Source organism: Mandrillus leucophaeus, unplaced genomic scaffold (assembly GCF_000951045.1).
Source record: "Mandrillus leucophaeus isolate KB7577 unplaced genomic scaffold, Mleu.le_1.0 Scaffold255, whole genome shotgun sequence".
Taxonomy (NCBI): domain Eukaryota; kingdom Metazoa; phylum Chordata; class Mammalia; order Primates; family Cercopithecidae; genus Mandrillus; species Mandrillus leucophaeus.
Window position 1 is genome coordinate 291,250 of NW_012102643.1, and position 19,756 is coordinate 311,005.

At 39.8% G+C, this 19,756-nt stretch overlaps 1 protein-coding gene across 1 annotated transcript in view; it reads right to left on the bottom strand.

Annotated features, from left to right (window-relative positions):
• NCOA3 (nuclear receptor coactivator 3) overlaps nucleotides 1–19,756 on the bottom strand; it is a 188,184-nt gene that overhangs the window by 10,767 nt on the left and 157,661 nt on the right. The window contains 14 exon segments of the mRNA XM_011983737.1: nucleotides 523–615; nucleotides 2,247–2,540; nucleotides 3,678–3,849; nucleotides 5,465–5,591; nucleotides 5,694–5,945; nucleotides 6,324–6,518; nucleotides 7,761–7,896; nucleotides 8,791–9,662; nucleotides 9,839–10,230; nucleotides 11,341–11,488; nucleotides 11,902–12,042; nucleotides 17,601–17,702; nucleotides 17,875–18,063; nucleotides 18,448–18,696. Coding sequence (XP_011839127.1) covers nucleotides 523–615; nucleotides 2,247–2,540; nucleotides 3,678–3,849; nucleotides 5,465–5,591; nucleotides 5,694–5,945; nucleotides 6,324–6,518; nucleotides 7,761–7,896; nucleotides 8,791–9,662; nucleotides 9,839–10,230; nucleotides 11,341–11,488; nucleotides 11,902–12,042; nucleotides 17,601–17,702; nucleotides 17,875–18,063; nucleotides 18,448–18,696 — 3,362 coding nt within the window.

Consider the following 19,756-nt stretch of genomic DNA (forward strand, 5'->3'; position numbering starts at 1 on the left):
TTGTTTTTTTTTTTGAGACGGAGTCTTGCTCTGTCGCCCAGGCTGGAGTGCAGTGGCCGGATCTCAGCTCACTGCAAGCTCCGCCTCCTGGGTTTACGCCATTCTCCTGCCTCAGCCTCCTGAGTAGCTGGGACTACAGGCGCCCGCCACCTCGCCTGGCTAGTTTTTTGTATTTTTTTAGTACAGACGGGGTTTCACCGTGTTAGCCAGGATGGTCTCGATCTCCTGACCTCGTGATCCGCCCGTCTGGGCCTCCCAAAGTGCTGGAATTACAGGTTTGAGCCACCGAGCCCGGCCTAATCTATGGTTTTAATGAAGAAACCTCTCCCTCCTCTGATTCCTCCCACTCACCAGCCAGAGAGAAGAATGGAAGAGTTGAAAGTCTTTAATACGACTGCTGTCTTACACAAGAAATTCAGAATTACCTTCATTTGTTTAACAAACATTTACTAAGAGTCAACCACAGGCCAAGCCCTGTCCTGAGCACAGAGCAATGCATGTGGAGAGGCTCATCATCCTCACCTGGGGCTGCATCATAGGCCTCATCACCGCAGCACCACCAGCAGTAGGGTTTTCCATTTTCAATTCAAGTGCCTGTCTGCTCTGATTCAAAAACTAAGGTGAGACAAGTTGGTTAGAATGCAAGGAGAACATGTCAGTCTGCCAACACAGCTTTCCAGACCCTCAGCACCAGCCAATAAGGTAATGATATCTCCAAACACAATAACCTGGCTAAGTCACATCTAAACTAGTACTTTCACACTGCAAAAAGGTCAATGTTGAAAAGTCTTAGGCTAGCATATGATGGGCTACTGTTTGGCATTGGGAAAAAAAGGTAAAGTGCAATTTTGTAGCTTAAAGAATATCTCCACACCTGTAATCCCAGCACTTTGAGAGGCTGAGGTGGGCAGATCACTTGAGCCCAAGAGTCTGAGATCAGCCTGGGCAACATGGAGAAACCCCATCTCTACAAAAAATTAGCCAAGAGTGGTGGCACACTCCTGTAGTCCCAGCTACCTGGGAGGCTGAGGTGGAAGGATCACCTGAGCCTGAGAGGTCGAGGCTGCAGTGAGCTGTGACTGCACCACTGCGTTCCACCCTGAAACGCTGTATCAGAAAAAATAATAATACATAAATAAATTATATATATACACACACAGCAGAAACTCAAAAGATTTATAAAGTCAGGCTTTCTCTGGGATTATTCGGGCACATGGGGAAATACCTTTAAGTTCATCAGAGGAATTCTGAATAAACTCCATTAGCTTTCCCTAAATGACTTTTAGTGAAAAGAAATGGCAGAAAGTAAAATGAATGCACTAACACAGCTTTTCTGAGTACCTAAACTGACTTTTAAGAGTACTTATGCAATGGAGAGTCTCTGGCTCTTTGGATTCCAAACTCAGGCATTCGGCCGTACACGGTGGCTCACGCATGTAATCCCAGCACTTTGGGAGGCCAAGGCAGGAGGATCACCCGAGGTCAGGAGATGGGCCTGGTCAACATGGTGAAACCCTGTCTCTACTAAAAACACAAAAACTAGCCAGATTTGGGTGGCTCCCCAGCTACTCAGGAGGCTGAGGCACAAGAATCACCTGAACCCAGAAGGTGGAGGTTGCAGTGAGCCAAGATCATGCCACTTGCACTTCAGCCTGGGCGACAGAGCAAGACTCTACCTCAAAAAAAAAAAAAAAAACTCAGGCATTCATCTACTTATATGATTTGGTTCCACCACATTTAATAACTCAGTATGCTCAAGACATAAACAATTTATAAAAACAATTACATTTTAAAACATTTCTTGGGGACTAAGAAAACAATAAGGTAAGAAGTCATATTTTAGAATATTAAAAGACAGCTCTAGAAAGAAGAGGTTCCATTTAAAATGCTGAAATCAAGATGGTTTAAGTATTTGGTTATTAGTAGTAAGGATTTTTTTTCAAAAAAACACTTACCTATCTTTAAGACTACAAAGTCATCAAGTAACATTTTTCTTCCCCAAGAGCAATCCTTCCTGACTTTTTACTTTTTAATTTGTAAAATGGAATATTCTCATAGTATCGAATTCCAACACAACTACTCCTTAACAAGGAGCCATTTGTACAAACAAAACCTTACACAGAAGTAAAACAAAAATAATTTCTTTAGTTGACAGGGATAGAGTGCACCAGTAGTAAGAACACTGAGAAACACAGTCTGAAAACAACAGAAGGAGAAGCCAGAGGGAAGAACACATGACCGGTTACCTGCTGGCCCTGCAGCCTCTGCTGAAGCTGCATTCTAAGTTGCTTGGGGGTGTTTGTCCGGGGTCTCATGATGTTGGCTCGCGGGTGCATTCCTTGGAGAGGAAAATTGCCTTGCTGGTTCATCTGATTCATCATAGAGTTAAAAGATGGTGATTGTCCCTGAAGATGAAAGCCTCCTTGCATTGGAGGCCCCTGTGCTGGGTACGTCTGTCCATATAATCCTGCCTTCTGATCCATCATTACTGCTGCTTCTTGGCCTTGGAAAGCATCCTGTTTGGGTTCTAATGCCTGTCCCTTAAACACAACGCATAAAAGAACAGTGAAGAACATCTATGAAAGCAACAGAAGTCAAATGCTCTAAAGAAGGTGCAAAAAAAAATCCAGGTTCTATGTCACTGGTATCCCCGAAGGTGTACACAAGAACTGCTCAGCATTTCCCATCTGCACTGTGACAGCATTTGCCGCATGGCAATGTACTTCCATATGTACATATCTATTTCCCCAACAACGACTGATAGCCCCTGATGATCTTTCCTGCTTACTGTTGAATGCACAAACCTATAGAGTGGCCCCTCCGTAGCCTTTAAATAAAAACAGTCATGGCCGGGCACGGTGGCTCACACCTGTAATCCCAGCATTTTGGGAGGCCAAGGCAGGTGGATCACTTGAGGTCAGGAGTTTGAGACCAGCCTGGCCAACATGGCAAAACCCCATCTTTACTAAAAATACAAAAGAAATTACCCGGGCATGGTGGCGGGTGCCTGTAATCGCAGCTACTCGCGAGGCTGAGGCAGGAGAATCACTTGAACCCTGGAGGTGGAGGTTGCAGTGAGCCGAAATTGCGCCACTGTACTCCAGCCTGGGTGACAGAGCGAGACTCCGACTCAAAAAAGAAAAAACAGTCACTACAGAATGTGTCTTTCAGAAATACAGATTTGTGAATAGCATGTTTTCATAAGGCTGGGTATGTAAACAGGAACAGGAAATGATGATGTTAGGATGTTCAGATTGGCCATTGTAAACAAGTATTGTTTAAACAACAAAAAAAAAAGCTTGCCTCATCAGAATACACATGGCTTGGCTAAGTAGTAGAGAAAGATAGTTATAAAAATGAGAACTTTTAACATGAATAAAAGGTCACACTTTAGTAGTTTCACTAAATCATTTCTACAACTGCCAAAAATAGTGGGGTGTTGAAAGTAATATCACAATCATAAGTATATTTTCCATTTTAACATACGAATTGAGACCAAAAAAGTATATTTTCCAAATTTAATGCTGGTATCCACGAATGTAGTAATACAACACAAGTACTAGGAAAGACACACACAGGTATTCTTGTTTGTGGCTTCATGAATTTGTACACACACACGCATGCACGCACACACACACAAATACACACTCTCCTACTTCCATGTTAATGCAACCTACCTGATTGACAAGTTCAGGGATTCCCAAAGCTCTGTCAATTTCTTCCAGGCCTGTGGCATCTGTGTTGCTGAGAAGAGTGTGCAGCTGGTCCAATAATGCTCTTTCATCACTCTGGCCTTCCAGGTTGGAAGGTGGCCCGACAAGATCATCCAGGGAATTCCTAAGAAGGGGCCTAGAAAAAGTCTTGCAATCAATTTCAATGGTGCTTTTTTGTTTCTAAGAGTAACAGATCACAGCAACCATGCATAATATTTTTAATGAACAGTAACTCAAATACTACAAACACAAATAATAAACCAAGTGGTAAAAAAGAGTGAATGGCATCAATTTAAATTTAAGGCCCACAATTTAAAAATTGCACCAGGCCACTTTAGACCACCATATATAGCTTAAACCCCCAATCCCACCACCAAAATGTAATTGCCAAACCCTAGGCATCTGGGATATAGCAGAAATGGGGGCCAGGGAAGGGTAGGGAAGGATGGGACAAGATACTCCTCACGAAAACAATGAAGGAGGAGGTAGTAATTATAATACTTGAAAATTAGCAAAATCAAAAGAGTAAAAGAAAGGATAGAAATGTTGAGCTATCACTGACGTGAGTCTGCAGAAATGCCAAAATCACTTTGTCACACTTGGCCCAGAGCTCATATTGGCAAGTGTAACACAAACCCCACATACCCACAGCAAGTTGCCTCAGTTCTCCAACACATACAGGGGCATGAAGTTAAACATTTATCCTGCCTCAGAAAAGTTCTGTTAACTTGAAACTATTTGCTCTCTACTGACTAGAGAAGCATTCAAATAAATTCATATAGTTACATCACTGTCTGCTCAATAGATCACTTCATTTTAGTTTCCTTGCTTAACTTACTGTAGAATTCCCGTTAGAGCTGACATTGACAGTGGCCTCTTGCATGCCACTTAGTAAATAAGTTACTAAGTTAAATAAAAATAAAATATCAATGAAAAATAAAAATGAAATACAATCTACAATTTTTTTTTTTTTTGAGACAGAGTCTTGCTCTGTCTGCCAGGCTGGAGTGCAGTGGCATGATCTCAGCTCCCCGAGTAGCTGGAATTACAGGCACCCGCCACCACGCCCGGCTAATTTTTTGTATTTTTAGTAGGAACGAGGGTTCACCATGTTAGCCACGATAGTCTCGATCTCCTGACCTTGTGATCCGCCTGCCTTGGCCTCCTAAAGCGCTGGGGTTACAGGTGTGAGCCACTGCACCCGGCCTACAATCTTTATTTTATGAAAAATTTTAAAGATGCTATATAGTTCTTTCACTGTCATTCACTGAAATGTTTAAAATAATTTTAGAAAACAATTAGCCAATCCTTAAAATAATTTTCTCAACAGGCAGCAGGTGGTTGGGGAGAAAAAAAGGTTTAAAAAAAAAAGTATAATTTTCTGGAAAACTGAGGCTAACCCTCTGAAGAATATAAAACCACCAGAAACACATACTTATCTTTTTTCCCCTCCTCATGGGACTAGAGAGAGAATCATCTCACAGAGAGGCTCTCAGATGTTTGGCCACTGAATGGCCCTAATGGCTGGACAACATGGTTGTATCTCCTCCCTCTCCTGTGAATGCCACATGCACTGCTTACTGCCTCAGCCTCATTTTTACACACAGTTACATGAGAAATGCCCAGCTGGCAACCAAGTACCTCAATTACAAGGAATTCTCATTCTCTCTCACGTTTGCTCCTGTGCTCCAACTCTTTTCTAAACTACCCAATGCTGAGATTTTCTACAGAGTCACAAAATAACGCCCCACCTATTTTGAGTGCCATGAGGAACTTGTTCTATTGACAACATGCCATCGGGCCAGGAACCCAGTTGGTTGGATGCTGCTGCTTGGCCATAGGGATTAGCCCCCATTCCCATGGGGAGTTCACCAGGCCCTGGGGGAGCAAAAAGAAAGCACAAATTATCAAATAAGAGCAAAAATTATCCTGAAACATCTAACTTTCTTTCTTCATGAAGGGAGGAGGGGGGACACTTACTCATTTGAAGCATCTGTTGCTGTTGCTGCGGCTGCAATACTGGTCTTGCACCTGGTATGCTATTAGACCGAAGAGGCAACGTGGGCATAGAGCCACCCACTGCAGGTCTGGGTAAAGAAGTATTATAATCTCCTCCTGGTCTTCCCATGGAGTTTGAATTCATAGGTTCCATTCTGCTGGCCTTTGAGTTTGGTAAGCCCCAGTCTCCTGAGGAAGAAGTCTGAGTCACAGTCACATTTCTGTTTGGTCCACCTAAAACAGGTAGCCATACTTAGGTCTTTTCCATATTATAATGAAATCCTTCTTATACCATATGAGTACAGCCATTATACACAACATCAGCCTTTACAAAACAGTACTTTGTCATGGTAAGAAAAGGGCTGGCCAACTGTGGAGACATAGGCCACTATTCTCATGTATTCAATAGGTTGGAAAATGTCATAGACCAAAAGACTCTTTAAGAGTTTACATAACCAAGACATAAAATAAATGAAGGATACTCATGGAAGAAACATACTAACGTTATTCAAAAAGTTATTATTTACTCCCAATTATTCAGATGGCTTAAAGTATTTTAAATATGCTTTTCCCAAAATAGATTAATCATAATTCTAATTAGAAATAACATACCCATACTTGAGCCATAATTTTCCTGACTATCCATCATTCTTGGATTCCCACCCAACATGGGTTGCTTTGGTAACATGGGGAAAGCACTGATATTTTTCACTGGAGGACTTGAGCCAACAGAAACAGGACTATCCAGAGACACTGCTCGGTTATATGGAGGACGAATAGACTGCACAGACTGTGGACTTTTCAAACCTGTTGAAAACACAATACAAAAATATTTATTGGTGATTTAATACATAAATAATCAAGTACAAAACACAAATACCACCACGCCCCACCCAAGAATATCTTTCTTACAAAAACAAACACTGTCCTCCTTTTACAAAATAAGTACCAGCCCTCACCCAACCACTACCGCCCTCCCCCCACCACCAAAAAAAGGTCTCATATTCCAAATAAATTAGAAACAACAATTCTCCAGGTCAGCTGAAGTACTGAGAACTCTTCTGTAGCCTGATATGGTCACTGATATTCTGCTTCACTTAATATTAAAAAATTCACAAATGTTCCAGGCTCCTAAAGGTTCTTGCATATTTGTACTTAAGTATACTGTTTATAATTTTACAATCAACTTAACCAGATAAGTTGCCTTCTGATCAAAAAGAAATAAAATGTAAAATTCCCTTCTAACCTTCTTTTTTTCCCCCCACTCTAACTGATCTATCCATTCTAGTTTAGGAAATAATGCTACTGAAAATGAATAATGACCATTCTGAATGATTGTGAGTGCCGCCTTTTCAATTGATACACACAATGTATCTTTCTTTGTTTGTGACAGAGTATCACTCTGTCGCTCAGGCTGGAGTGCAGTGGTGAGATCTTGGCTCACTGCAACCTCCGCCTCCCAGGTTGAAGCGATTCTCATACCTTAGCCTCCCAAGTAGCTGGGACCACAGGTGTGAGCCACCACGCCCGACCTACCTTTGTTAAATAGATGAAGTAAACACACAGCAACAGGAGAGGGGCTAGATAAGAACCAGCAAACACCAAAGAAGAAAACTATCTTAATTAAGTGACAAGATTCTGTTAAAACACCAAGGGACAAGTTTTAATGTAGAGTTTGAGTTGCTTTTTAATCCAATTCTCTATGGCTAAGAAAAATGTATGCCCTAGTACCTACACTACTCACCTGGAATAATCAAAGATGAACATTTTTCTGTAAGTGCCATGATTACTGGCATATTAGTTAGAAGTGGGAAATTTATTTTAAAGTAATTTTAAAAAAACAGGAAAATGTCCAAAAAGCTTTGTAAAGCACATACAATATAAATTAGTACAGAAAACAGAGGCAGAATACAGTTATAAGTTATAAGTTATAAGTTGTAAGTGCTGAAGTTATAAGTGCTATTTATAACCTGGTCTTAGTGTAAGAGTGTTTACAGATACGCAGAAAAGTTTCAAAGGTGGCAAAAACAAAACCTAGTTCATTCTTACCCACAGAATTAGTTCCTTGAAACACCTGTTGCTTAGTCCCCAGATGACTACCATTTGAGGATATGGAATTATTGTAAAAGTCAGAACTAGTCAGATCACCAAGAATAGCATCTAGATTATCCAAGTCTCCAGATCCCTGAAAATAAAGTTTTAAAAATTAACCTGTGTACATTACTAGACACACAGGTATAAACATACCCATCAGAAAAAATGATATATGAAATAGAAGCAAGTAAAATACAAAAATTACCTACAATGATAATGCCCACCTTAAAGGTCAGTTTATTATGACCCCCATCTCTAATCTTCCTCCTGTGAGATTAAATCACTCTATTTGGTCCTTTCAAAGGGGCATTTTTTAAATTTACACAAGACATTTAATTCTCAAACTGTAGAATATTTTGCAGGTAACATTAGTCACTATCAATGCATTGATAATTAGCTAACAGATATCTGCATCTACATATACCTTCTGAAAATAAGTGTGATTAATAATAAAAGGGGCAAGCTGAGATGTTCATAGGCATGCTCTAACAAGGACTTTGGTCAATGAATTTGGTGAACACTAGGTTAAGCCCACATTCTAACTTTAAGCCTTTCATTTGCTCAAGTGCATGTTAATATATCCTGTAAGTTTGGGAAATGCTTATACAGAATGTCATCTTGTACATGAAACTTGATTTTACCTTAAAATCAAAATTATGCTGCTTAATACAAGTTTGGTTTTTTTTTCCTGATTACTTCTACCATTCTCTTAATGACCCAATCTGCCCATTCCAGCAATAAACACCTCCATGACAAAATTTCATAGTGGCTACTAAAGAGTTATATTCGCATCTTAAAACATACACATCTGTTATTTCTAAATTACATCATAATTTTACTGACACCCAAAATAATTATAAAGAAATGGCAGCTAAAGATTTAACTTTCTTTAAATAAACCAAAAATCGAAGAATTTGTATATTACATTAAATTTCTAACAGAAAAATGATGAAATATGAGCTGAAATATACAGAAAACAAATTACCTCTTCACTTGTCTCTGTCTTAATTTTAGGGTCTTTCTCTTGACTTGAGCTAGGAATGGTGGAGCTGGTGCACTGACTTATTTTATTATCCACTCCTTCCACTTGGGGCTGTAGTTCTTTAGAGAGTGCATCACTAGGATCATCCCTGTCCAGCAGGTATCTAAGAAGTGCATTATTCTCCTTCTTCTTAGGACTTAGCTGCTCCTGCTTGACAACATTTCCGTCCCCACAAGAAGTTATACTGCTAGTGTCTTTCCCAGTGGCTTCTGCAGTAATCTTGGCTACTTCAGCTGGTGAATTCCCATTCTGCAGCAACTTGTGCAAAATCCGGTGCTTCTCTTGTAACAGTGACCCATGCATATTGGATGTAGAGGATACTCCTCCAGATGTAGAGGAGGAGACTCCAGAGGGGCTGGTGACACTAACAGAAGATTCTTTACAACTTGAATCTAGCGGGGAGTTGGTCAAGGAGGAATGACCCCGGTCATCAGAAGAACAGGTAAGTAACTGCAGTAATTTTTTGTGACCTTTGCTTTCCAAAGGACCCCTTTGATTCTCTGACCCCTCAACACTGCTCTCCTTACTTTCTTTGTCACTGAGGTGATCTCTGCTATTTGACTGACACATTGAACTCTCCACTGGATTTTGGTCGCAATAAAAGCCCAGCGGACTCTTGGAATCCTGACTGCTTACTTTACTTGGTTGGGTTATATTCATATTGGGAGAGTTATCCAATTTGGGGCCTGGTGATGACAGAGTAGATAAAAGAGAAGTCCCTACACCCTCACTGATGGCTTGCAGGGCACTGAGAGAGCTGCTGGAAAAGCTGTGGTTCCCACTATTGCCAGAAGATCCCATGGGAGAGTGCACACCTGAATTTGAAAAAAATTTAGGAAAATAATTAGACTACCAGTCACTGTAACAAAATACAACTTAATTACTCAAAGTTTATATTATAAAAGAGATTAACTTTACAAGAATTACAGTAGTATGGAAAGAAGAATTACTTAAAAAGAAAAAAAAACAAAGGAAATGTCAACATAAATACCTGCAACAGGAGAAAACTGATGTGAGGCTATCTTTGGACTCCCACGATTACGAGGAGAAATCATGATATTCTGCTGGTTTGGGGCAAGACCAGGACTTCCATGTGGGGGGCTACTCATGCTGAGCCCATAGTTGTTGTTCTGGTAGGAAGATGGTGATTGCATGCCTGGCCCAGGGGTCAATGAGGCTATGTTACTGGAACCCCCATACCTAGCTCCACTCATCTGCCCTGTGGTGCTAGGGTCTGCCAAGCCATAGGCCCTGCTGCTCGGCATCTGTAAGCCTTGGTTTGGCGACATACTCATGCTGCCTACTGAACTGTTGCATCCAGCCATAGGTGGTCTAATCCCTTGTCCAACAGGATTTGGGTTTGGTCTATATCCATTCTGTTCTCTGCAAAACAAACATCAAACTTTTACTAAAAAATTATAAGCATGCATAAAAGCCTTTCATCAGATTTAAAATAAAATAAAATTTTTAAACACCGGCCAGCTACAGTGGCTCACACCTATATTCCCAGCATTTTGGGAAGTTGAGGCAGGAGGATCACTTGAGCTCAGGAGTTTGAAACCAGCCTGGGCAACACAGCAAGATCATGTCTCTACTAAAAATTTAAAAATTGGCCAGGCATAGTGACACACATCTGTAGTCCTAGCTACTCAAGAGGCTGTAGTGGGAGGATCGCCTGAGCCCAGGAGTTCGAGGTTGCAGTGAGCTGTGATGGCACTACTGCACTCCAGCCTGGGCGACAGATCAAGACCCTGTCTCTGTTTAATAAAAAAAAAAAAAAAAAAAAAAAAAAAGAAAGGAAGGCAGGGAGAGGGAATTTAAAAAAATGGATGAATTAACTACCCAGGAACTTAACTTTTTAGGCAACATTCCAATACCTAGTGACAATTCCAGTCTACGTATCGATCAATTATTTACCTAACAACATATTTTTCAGTAAGCCACAGAATCTATATGACTAAGACCACTGTAGTATTATGAAAGACCAACAGCTATGTTAACTGGAGTTTCAGGTGGGCTTTATTAGTTGCCACATTATCTAGGGCTTCACCTGGAGGTACCTGCAAATTATTCAAGATAATTAATAGGTGAATATCCTCCCCTTCATGCATTTCTTATTTGCCACTACCAACACTGACAGTAACTACCTTTATTCTTAAAATGTAGCCTCAAATTTTAAATGCAGTCCCCAAAGCAAAACACATCATCAGAAATGAATGGCAAGACATGTAATCAGATTTTATATGCTCTTTTATCCACCCATTAGCCTTCCCATCCCCTAGCTTTCCTGTAAAGTACTTAATAAATAATCACTTTCACATAAAAATACAACCGTAAACAAATCATAATCCAGGAATCTAAACTCATTTCATCAAACCCAATAACCTTCCTAAGTTTTGTCTCATTTTGTCCCTTCCTTTTTTACTTTAATAATAAAGCATTTTGAGAACACTGCTGCATTTCATATTACAATACACAGTAATCTATCATTACCTCTGAAGAAAGTGGGTTGAGACAAAGCCATGTCGATCATTTGTTACAGGATTTCGGAAGAGTTTGCTTTTTGTCTGTGCAGTCACTATAGTTCCATCAGCCAACGAGAATCGATATACTGGGGTTTCTGCATGGCCATTAAGATAAGCTGTTGGGGAAAATATCCCATCACTGGTAACTACAGTCAGCAAAACAAATATATATAGGAGGGGATAGGGAGGAAATATACTTCAAGTAAAACATTTCTAAAAATCCAAGGAAAGACTGGATCTGCACCAAAATTATCAACAGGGTGAAATAAGAACACTCAGGAATCATTTTTCTACCCCTCACCAACAAAACAGCAGCAACTACAGCCATGTGTATACCAAACATAATGACAAACAAGATCAAGAATCAACCCCAAAACCAGGTATGGTGGTGTGCACCTGCAGTCTCGGCTACTCAGAAGCTGAGGCAGAAGGATCACTTAAACCCAGCAGTTTGAGTCCAGCCTGGGCAAGATAGCAAGGCCCTGTCTCTAAAGAATAAAATGATAAAAAAGAACCCCAAATTCTTTACCTTCTTGATAGTGACGTTTCTGGGACCATGACTGCCCATCATTTAGACTAAAAAATCTCTGAATACACCTTCGGATTATATCTTCAAAGCCAGGCCTCATGGAGGATCTTAGTGAATTTGTATCTATATTGACAACCTTTCCTATTAAACAGAAAAAGGAAAAAAAGAGTTATATCCAGCCCACAAGTATTTACCGGCTGCCTACACATGGCTTAGCACTGGAGAATAAAATAAAAGATATTAAATCTTTGCTCCACCTTCTCTGATCCAAATTTCTACTACATCCAGAGCTTTTCTCCTTAAGACATAGCACCACAGGATTCTCCCTACAAGTTCTGCTAAGGAGTATAATAATACATTTGGCCTTTGTCAGACTTCTAGCACAGAGCTCCTATCTAAAATCCTCAGAATTTCCTGAGTAATAAAAGTATTTTCAAGTTATTCATAAAGAGCCCCTTCGGAACACACCTCAATTTATGCTAATGAGGTGACTTAGGTTGGGGTCTCTAGATCACCTCGGGATGGAGCTGGTATCAGAAAAACCAAGTAATTAAAGGATTGGAACTTTCTGTTAGTAGTTCCACCTACTAACCTCCAGGAATGGTGGATGAGGGAGGAAGGAGAGCCTGGTGATTAAATTCTATAAAAAAAACTCTTGGCCGAGCACGGTGCCGCACACGTGTAATCCCAGCACTTTGGGAGGCCAAGGCAGGTGGATCACGAGGTCAAAATATTGAGACCATCCTGGCCAACATGGTGAAACCCCGTCTCTATTAAAAATACAAAAATTAGCTGGCCGTGGTGGCGCGTGCCTGTAGTCCCAGCTACTAGGGAGGGTGAGGCAGGAGAATCGCTTGAACCTGGGAGGCGGAGGTTGCAGTGAGCCGAGATCACGCCACTGCACTCCAGCCTGGTGACAGAATGAGACTCTGTCTCAAAAAAAAAAAAAAAAAAAAACTCTTGGGCCAGGAACAGTGGCTCACGTCTGTAATCCCAGCACTTTGGGAGGCTGAGACAGGCAGATCACAAGGTCAAGAGTTCGAGACCAGCCTGGTCAAGATGGTAAAACCCCGTCTTTACTAAGAATACATAACTTAGCTGGGCGTGGTGGTACGTGCCTGTAATCCCAGCTACTTGGGAGGCTGAGGCAGGAGAATGGCTTGAACCTGGGAGGCAGAGGTTACAGTGAGCCAAGAAAGTGCCACTGTACTGTAGCCTAGGCGACAGAGCAAGACTCCGTCTCCAATTTAAAAAAAAAAAAAAAAAAACTCTTGAACAAGAGATCTGATGAGCTTCCAAAGGATGAACACATTAAGGTGCTGGGAAGGCTATAAGCCCAGAAAGGGCACGGAACCTCCAAACCTCATCCCCACCCCCTAATACCTTGTCCTATATATTTCTCCCATTGAGCTATTCCTGAGTTGTATCCTTCATAAGAAACCAGTAAACCTGAGTAAAGCATTTCCGGATTTCTTGAGCCATTCTAGCAAATCATCAAACCTAAGGAGAGGATCAGAGGCCCAATTTATAGCCAGTCAGTCAGAAGCACGGAAGGCCAGGACTTGCAACTGGCATCTGAAGTGAAGTACAGGCAGTCTTGTGGGACTGAACCCTTAAACTTATAAGATCTAATGCTAAACCCAGGTAGAAATTGTCCAAACTAAAACTGTAGGGCACCCAGCTTATGTCAGACAGAGCACTGGTTTAGTGGAGAAAAAAATACATCTGGGGTCAGAAGTGATGTGGGAGTATAGAAAAACAGTGCTTTCCCAAATGCTGTACAGAATTTATGAGTATATCACACAAACTCCTTTTACTTTCTGAATGTAGTGACTATAACATGTCCAGATAACCTTAAGTTCATTTTCGTGTAAAGGAAAAAAATAACACCTATGAGGACAGTTGTTTGTCCAAACAGATTCTGTCCCTACAACTATGAAGCAAGAGAAAACACCTGCTTAAGGAGCCAGCAGGGACAATTCTTTGCATCTGAGAGATGATCGCATTTTTGTACACTTAATACCTAAACTTGGAGGGTTAACCAAATACTCATTTCTACAATGCTGGAAGCTTCTGACAACTTTTGCTTAATATCAAATACAGTGAAGACACCAAATATACATACTCAAAAATACCATGGAATTAAAGAAGGTTTCATGACAACAGATGGTCCTTAAAAAATGTCTAGGCCTTTTCACTCTAAGCAGCACTAGGGTGGCTGGCAAAAGCAAGTGCCTTACAAAAAGTCGCAGAAAGGGAGCAAAGAAGAAAGTGGTTAATCCATTTTCTAAAAAAGACTGGTATGATGTGAAAGCACTAGCTATGTTTAATTGGTAACAAACTAGTCAAAAGGGCTCAAGGAACCAACACTGCATCTGATGGCCTAAAGAACTGTGTTTTTGAAATGAACCTTGCTGATCTGCAGAATGACGAAAGTGTCCTTAGAAAATTCAGACTAATTACTGAGGATATACAGGTCAAAAACTATGTGACCAGCTTCCATGGCTGGTCTTGGATCAGCTTCTAGGCCTTTTCTGTATCTTTGAATGCAGACAGAATGATCCAAGCCATAATAACTGGTCACACAGTTTTTGACCTGGACATCCTCAGTAATCTTTTCTGTGACAAAATATGCTCCATGGTTAAACATGGCAGACTTCATATGAAACTCCTGCTGATGTCAAGATTGCCAATAGTTATCTGTTTTGTCTGTTTTGTGTAGGTTTTACAAAGAAATGCAATAATCAGATCTAGGCAATCTCTTATGCTCAGCACCAACAGATATGCCAAATCCCAGTGATGATGGAAGTCGTGACCCAAGAGGTACAGACAAATAGCTTGAAAGAAGTGGGCAATAAACTGATTCCACACAAATCAGGAAAGACATAGAAAAGGCTTGCCCAGGCCAGGCGCGGTGACTCACGTCTGTAATCCCAATACTTTGGGAGGCCGAGGTGGGCGGATCACGATGTCAGGAGTTCGAGACCATCCTGGCTAACATGGTGAAATCCCATCTCTACTAAAAATATAAAAAATTAGCCAAGTGTGGTGGCACGTACCTGTAGTCCCAACTACTCGGTAGGCTGAGGCAGGAGAAAAGTTTGAACCCGGGAGGCAGAGGTTGCAGTGAGCCAAGATCGCACCACTGCACTCCAGCCTGGGCAACAAAGCAAGACTACATCTCAAAAAAAAAAAAAAGGCTTGCCCATGTATTTATCCTTTCTATGACATCTTCATTAGAAAGGTAAAAATACGGAAGAAAACCAAGTTTGGTTTGGGAAAACTTATGGGGCTTCATAGTGAAAAGTAATTCTGCAAAAACTACTGGATATTTAAAAGGCACTAATATTGATAAACCACCAGTCCAATAATCAGTTTAAAATTCAGAATTTTAATGGTGACCAAAAATCTTATTAGTAGCAGGGGGAGAGCAGGGAAAAGGAACAAATGCATTCCAGGAAAGAGTAAATACCTGTACACTTGTGCCCAAAATAGAGAAGATTTGTCCTCAACCACCTCCCCTGAGTTTAGCCCTGGGCCACATGACAAATACAAAATAGATGTTCATAAAAAGTTTATTATATGAAACACATCAGGGACAGAAGATAAAATATATCCAGAGGTCAAAACATGTATTGTGTTGAGTGCAGTAAGCCTCCTATAATATAAGAGATACCCGTGGAAGGCATTAACTGTAACTACGGTAAGTAGGATCTCAGTTTTAAATGATGTTAATCACACAAAGCATTTGATCTTTCTTGCTTGGTAATATTTTTCTTCATCATGTCCTGTTTTCTTTCATGCTTGGTAATTTCTAACTTTCGTAATAAACATGTATTGCTTTTATATACTAATGAGATAATTTTCAAAGATGCTAAACTGCTTACAGATGTTTTATTTAGTATTTTCAGTAACAAATGTAAAACATGGCTATTCAAGTAGAAAATTAACACTGCCAAACCATAAGACGTGCAGAGAAAGACCCACTCTAAAAACATAAAATAATATATAAAAATTGCTGTCACTATGTTTATCTGAGGTGAGTTAATACAGAGAAAATGTTCAAATATAAAGTAATATAGGGCCGGGCATGGTGGCTCATGCTGTAATCCCAGCACTTTGGGAGGCCGAGGCAGGCGGATTACCTGAGGTCAGGAGTTCGAGACCAGCCTGACCAACATGGTGAAACCCTGTCTCTACTAAAAATAGAAAAAATTAGCCGGGCATGGTGACAGGCACCTGTAATTTCACCTGCTCGGGAGACTGAGGCAGGAGAATCGCTTGAACCCAGGAGGCAGAGGTTGCAGTGAGCCGAGATCATACCACTGCACTCCAGCCTGGGCATGACAAAGCAAGACTCTGTCTCAAAAAAAAAAAAAAAAAGTAATATCCATCAGCGTAAACAGATTGTACTTTGAATTGTCAAAATAATTCTTTGCTACTTCTTTTTAATTGTGAAAATTAATCTCAAAAAGCCTGAAGGTAAGTTACTGAGTATGGCATAAAATGGCTGAATGACTGCAAAAATAGCAATATTTCTTTAAAAATATTCTGGATTATGTATATTATATATGCATATTACAAACATACCCATACATATGTAATAGCGATAGCTATGTTTTATGTTTATGTATACCTACTCCAGTTTTATATCACTTGGTAAAGGTCCACATTATAAAATTAGTGTTACACAAAGCAAAGAATACAGGCTAAGTCAGGCAGACACAGCTATAAATTTTCTTATTAGCCATGATCTTGGACAATAACCCAATCTCTGTTACCAAGCCTCTGTTTCTTTATCTCTGAGATGGGGCATATATGACAAACCCTTGGCATCCTCATTTACACTTAGGTGACCATAAGAGTAACCCCGAAGGTAAATAAAAATAATATTGCCACAGTGCTTAATTTCATTAATGCATCTTACCAATCACAATGTCTTTAATTTTTTATTTCTATGATTAAAAAAGGCAGACCAAGACTGAAACTCAGGTTGACGTCAAGAATGACTCCCAGCCAGGCACAGTGGCTCACAACTGTAAGCCCAGCACTTTGGGAGCAGAGGCAGGCGAATTACTTGAGGTCAAGAGTTCGAGACCAGTCTGGACAACATGGTGAAACCCCATCCCTACTAAAAATACTAAAATTAGCCGGGCATGGTGGCACGTGCCTGTAGTCCCAATTGTTTGGGAGGCTGTGGCAGGAAAACTACTTGAACCCAAGAAGTGGAGGTTGCAGTGAAGCAAGATCACACCATTGCACTCCAGCCTGGGTGACAGAGCAAGACTCCATCTCAAAAAAAAAAAAAACTACTCCCAATAATTCTCATTAAATTACCTGTAATTTTTTTTAAACATGTTTCTTTATGACAAATAGGCTTGAAGTTAGAGTAAAGAAACACTAAATTCTGACGCAAAATGCCATTTGGAGAGAAAACCAGGTGCCCCTAAATTTGTTTTTTTAATTTATTTGGGGGATTTAAAGTACCAAACATACCCAACTCAAAATGCCAAGAATTTTAGTGAAATTCTTTTAGGGTTGCATAAGAAACATGAAAAATGATACACATAAAGCACTCATTGTAGTAGGTATACATTTTTATGATAGTACAGATTAAAAATAGTAACATTTACAACAATGTCCAAAATAAAAATGTACGTATACACACATAGAGAGAGAGGGAGGGAAAGAGTTTTTACCTGAAAGATCATGTCGGGTAATAAAGCTCTCAGGGTTTGATGGAAATGCTCTTTCACCTGTAGTAATGCGGCGTGCCACACAGATCATACAAGATTGCAAATCTATAATAAAAAATTCACCCTGATAAGGATTATGCTTAACTTTTGGATATGTATGTTCAATAGGCAAGCAAGGACATGGAATTCAGTAAGAAGAGTTATAACAGAAGTTTCAAAACTCCAAGTACGGCTACTATTTGTTTCATGAACATCACAAACATCTGATAGCTCTTACCTTCCCCTTCCTCCATCATAGCTCGTGGCTGAGACAGGGCAAAGCACTGCATTGTTTCGTATCTCTGGCGCATTTCAGGACTGGCGTTTATGTCTTCCAGAATATCATGTGGTGTTTTCATCAACATACGGCAATTAAATGTATGGCTTTTTTGTCTCTGGGTCTCATTTGTCCAGGAAACTCCATTAACTTTGGAAAACAAATTGAAATGACTTTTTAAAAAGCCTGTAACTCATTCGATGACCATTATCAAGAATTCAAGCTGCATTTTCTCATTATGCATGTTTTCCATAGTTATATCTATACTAACATTTCAGGCTGGCAATATACAAAACATATGAATAATTTCAACTTTAACAGAAATCTCACTGCATATTTTGTAACTATATGCCTCTTAAAATGTATACCAAATTTTTAATTCACTGACACCATATGTCAAAATTTTGCTATTAAATCACATGCCTTTCTACCCTCATTTGATGGTTTGACTTCCTAAAAGATACATTCAATTTTCTAAGAAATGGTCAAGGAAAAAAATTTAACCTATTTAGAAAATACACATTAAACGCCTACCTGTAGATTTTGGTAAATTTTTAAGAAAATCTTTTCTGTCTTCTTCATGTAAGATATTGTAAACACTTGTGTTAACCAGGTCCTCTTGCTTATATTGCAGGTATTGTGTGACATTTTCTGACACAAATACAATGTTTCCGTCTCGATTCACCACAAATAGGAAACCATCCAATGCCTAAAATAGGATATGTTAATACAGGCTGTTATTGACTGAATTGTATCCTCCTCCCTCTAATTCTTAAATTGAAACTCCAACCATCAGCGTAACTGTATTTGGAAACAAGACCTTCAAGGAGGTAATTAAAGATAAATGAGGTCATATGGGTGGGGGCCCTAATCCAATATGACCGGTATCCTATAAGGGTAGAGAAAGACACCAGGAATGTGCATGCAGAGAAAAGGCCATGGGAGAACACAGTGACAAGAAATGGAGAATCCAATCCTGCCGACACCTTGATCCTGGACTTCCAGCCTCCAACACTGTAAGAAATAAATTTATTTGGTTTAACCTACCAAGTCTGTGGTATTTTGTTACGGTAGTATCAGCAAACAGCAGCCATAGTAATAAGCAAAATGTGTAAAAACTACTGCTGACTTAATTACTGCAAACAACTATAAGCCACCATTACTACTAACATTAGCACCATTATTACAGGCCTTATTGGGGGGAAGAAAAAGAAGAATTGGGGGTGGCGGAGTGTGTACATAAATATGTTCAGCATGAAATCTGAATTAATGTCTAACCTAATTTTTAAAGAATTGTATCTTCAAAGGAGCTTTTAAAAGTGAGAAAAGCATCCTTAGCTCTTCCCATTTTTTCCATTTGATGCCAAGTCAAGCTACAGAAACTGCTATAGCATTCCTTAATGAGAATTTACAAAGATGAATTTCACAACTGATCAACTAAAAGTAGTTGGAACAAACTACCTGAAACAAAAAGAAGTTGACAAGTTAACTTTATGAAGGGCTTCAGCCCCTAAACAAATACAATGCACATATTTAAGTGTTAACAATTCCTCAAGAATATAAAACCAAAGCGTGCCATGTGATTAATCATGCAAAAATTCACCAAAAATGTCTGAGCTAAAACGTACAGTCATCATCCCCCGGTATCTGTGTAAGATTGGTTCCAAGACCTTCCAAAGACGGCAAAATCCAAGGATGCTCAAGTCCCCGATATAAAATGGTGTATTTGCCTATAGCCTATGCATATATATTCCAATATAATTTAAATCATCTCTAGATTACTTATAATACCTAATACAATGTAACTGCTATATAAATAGTCATCACACTGAAGTATTTTTTT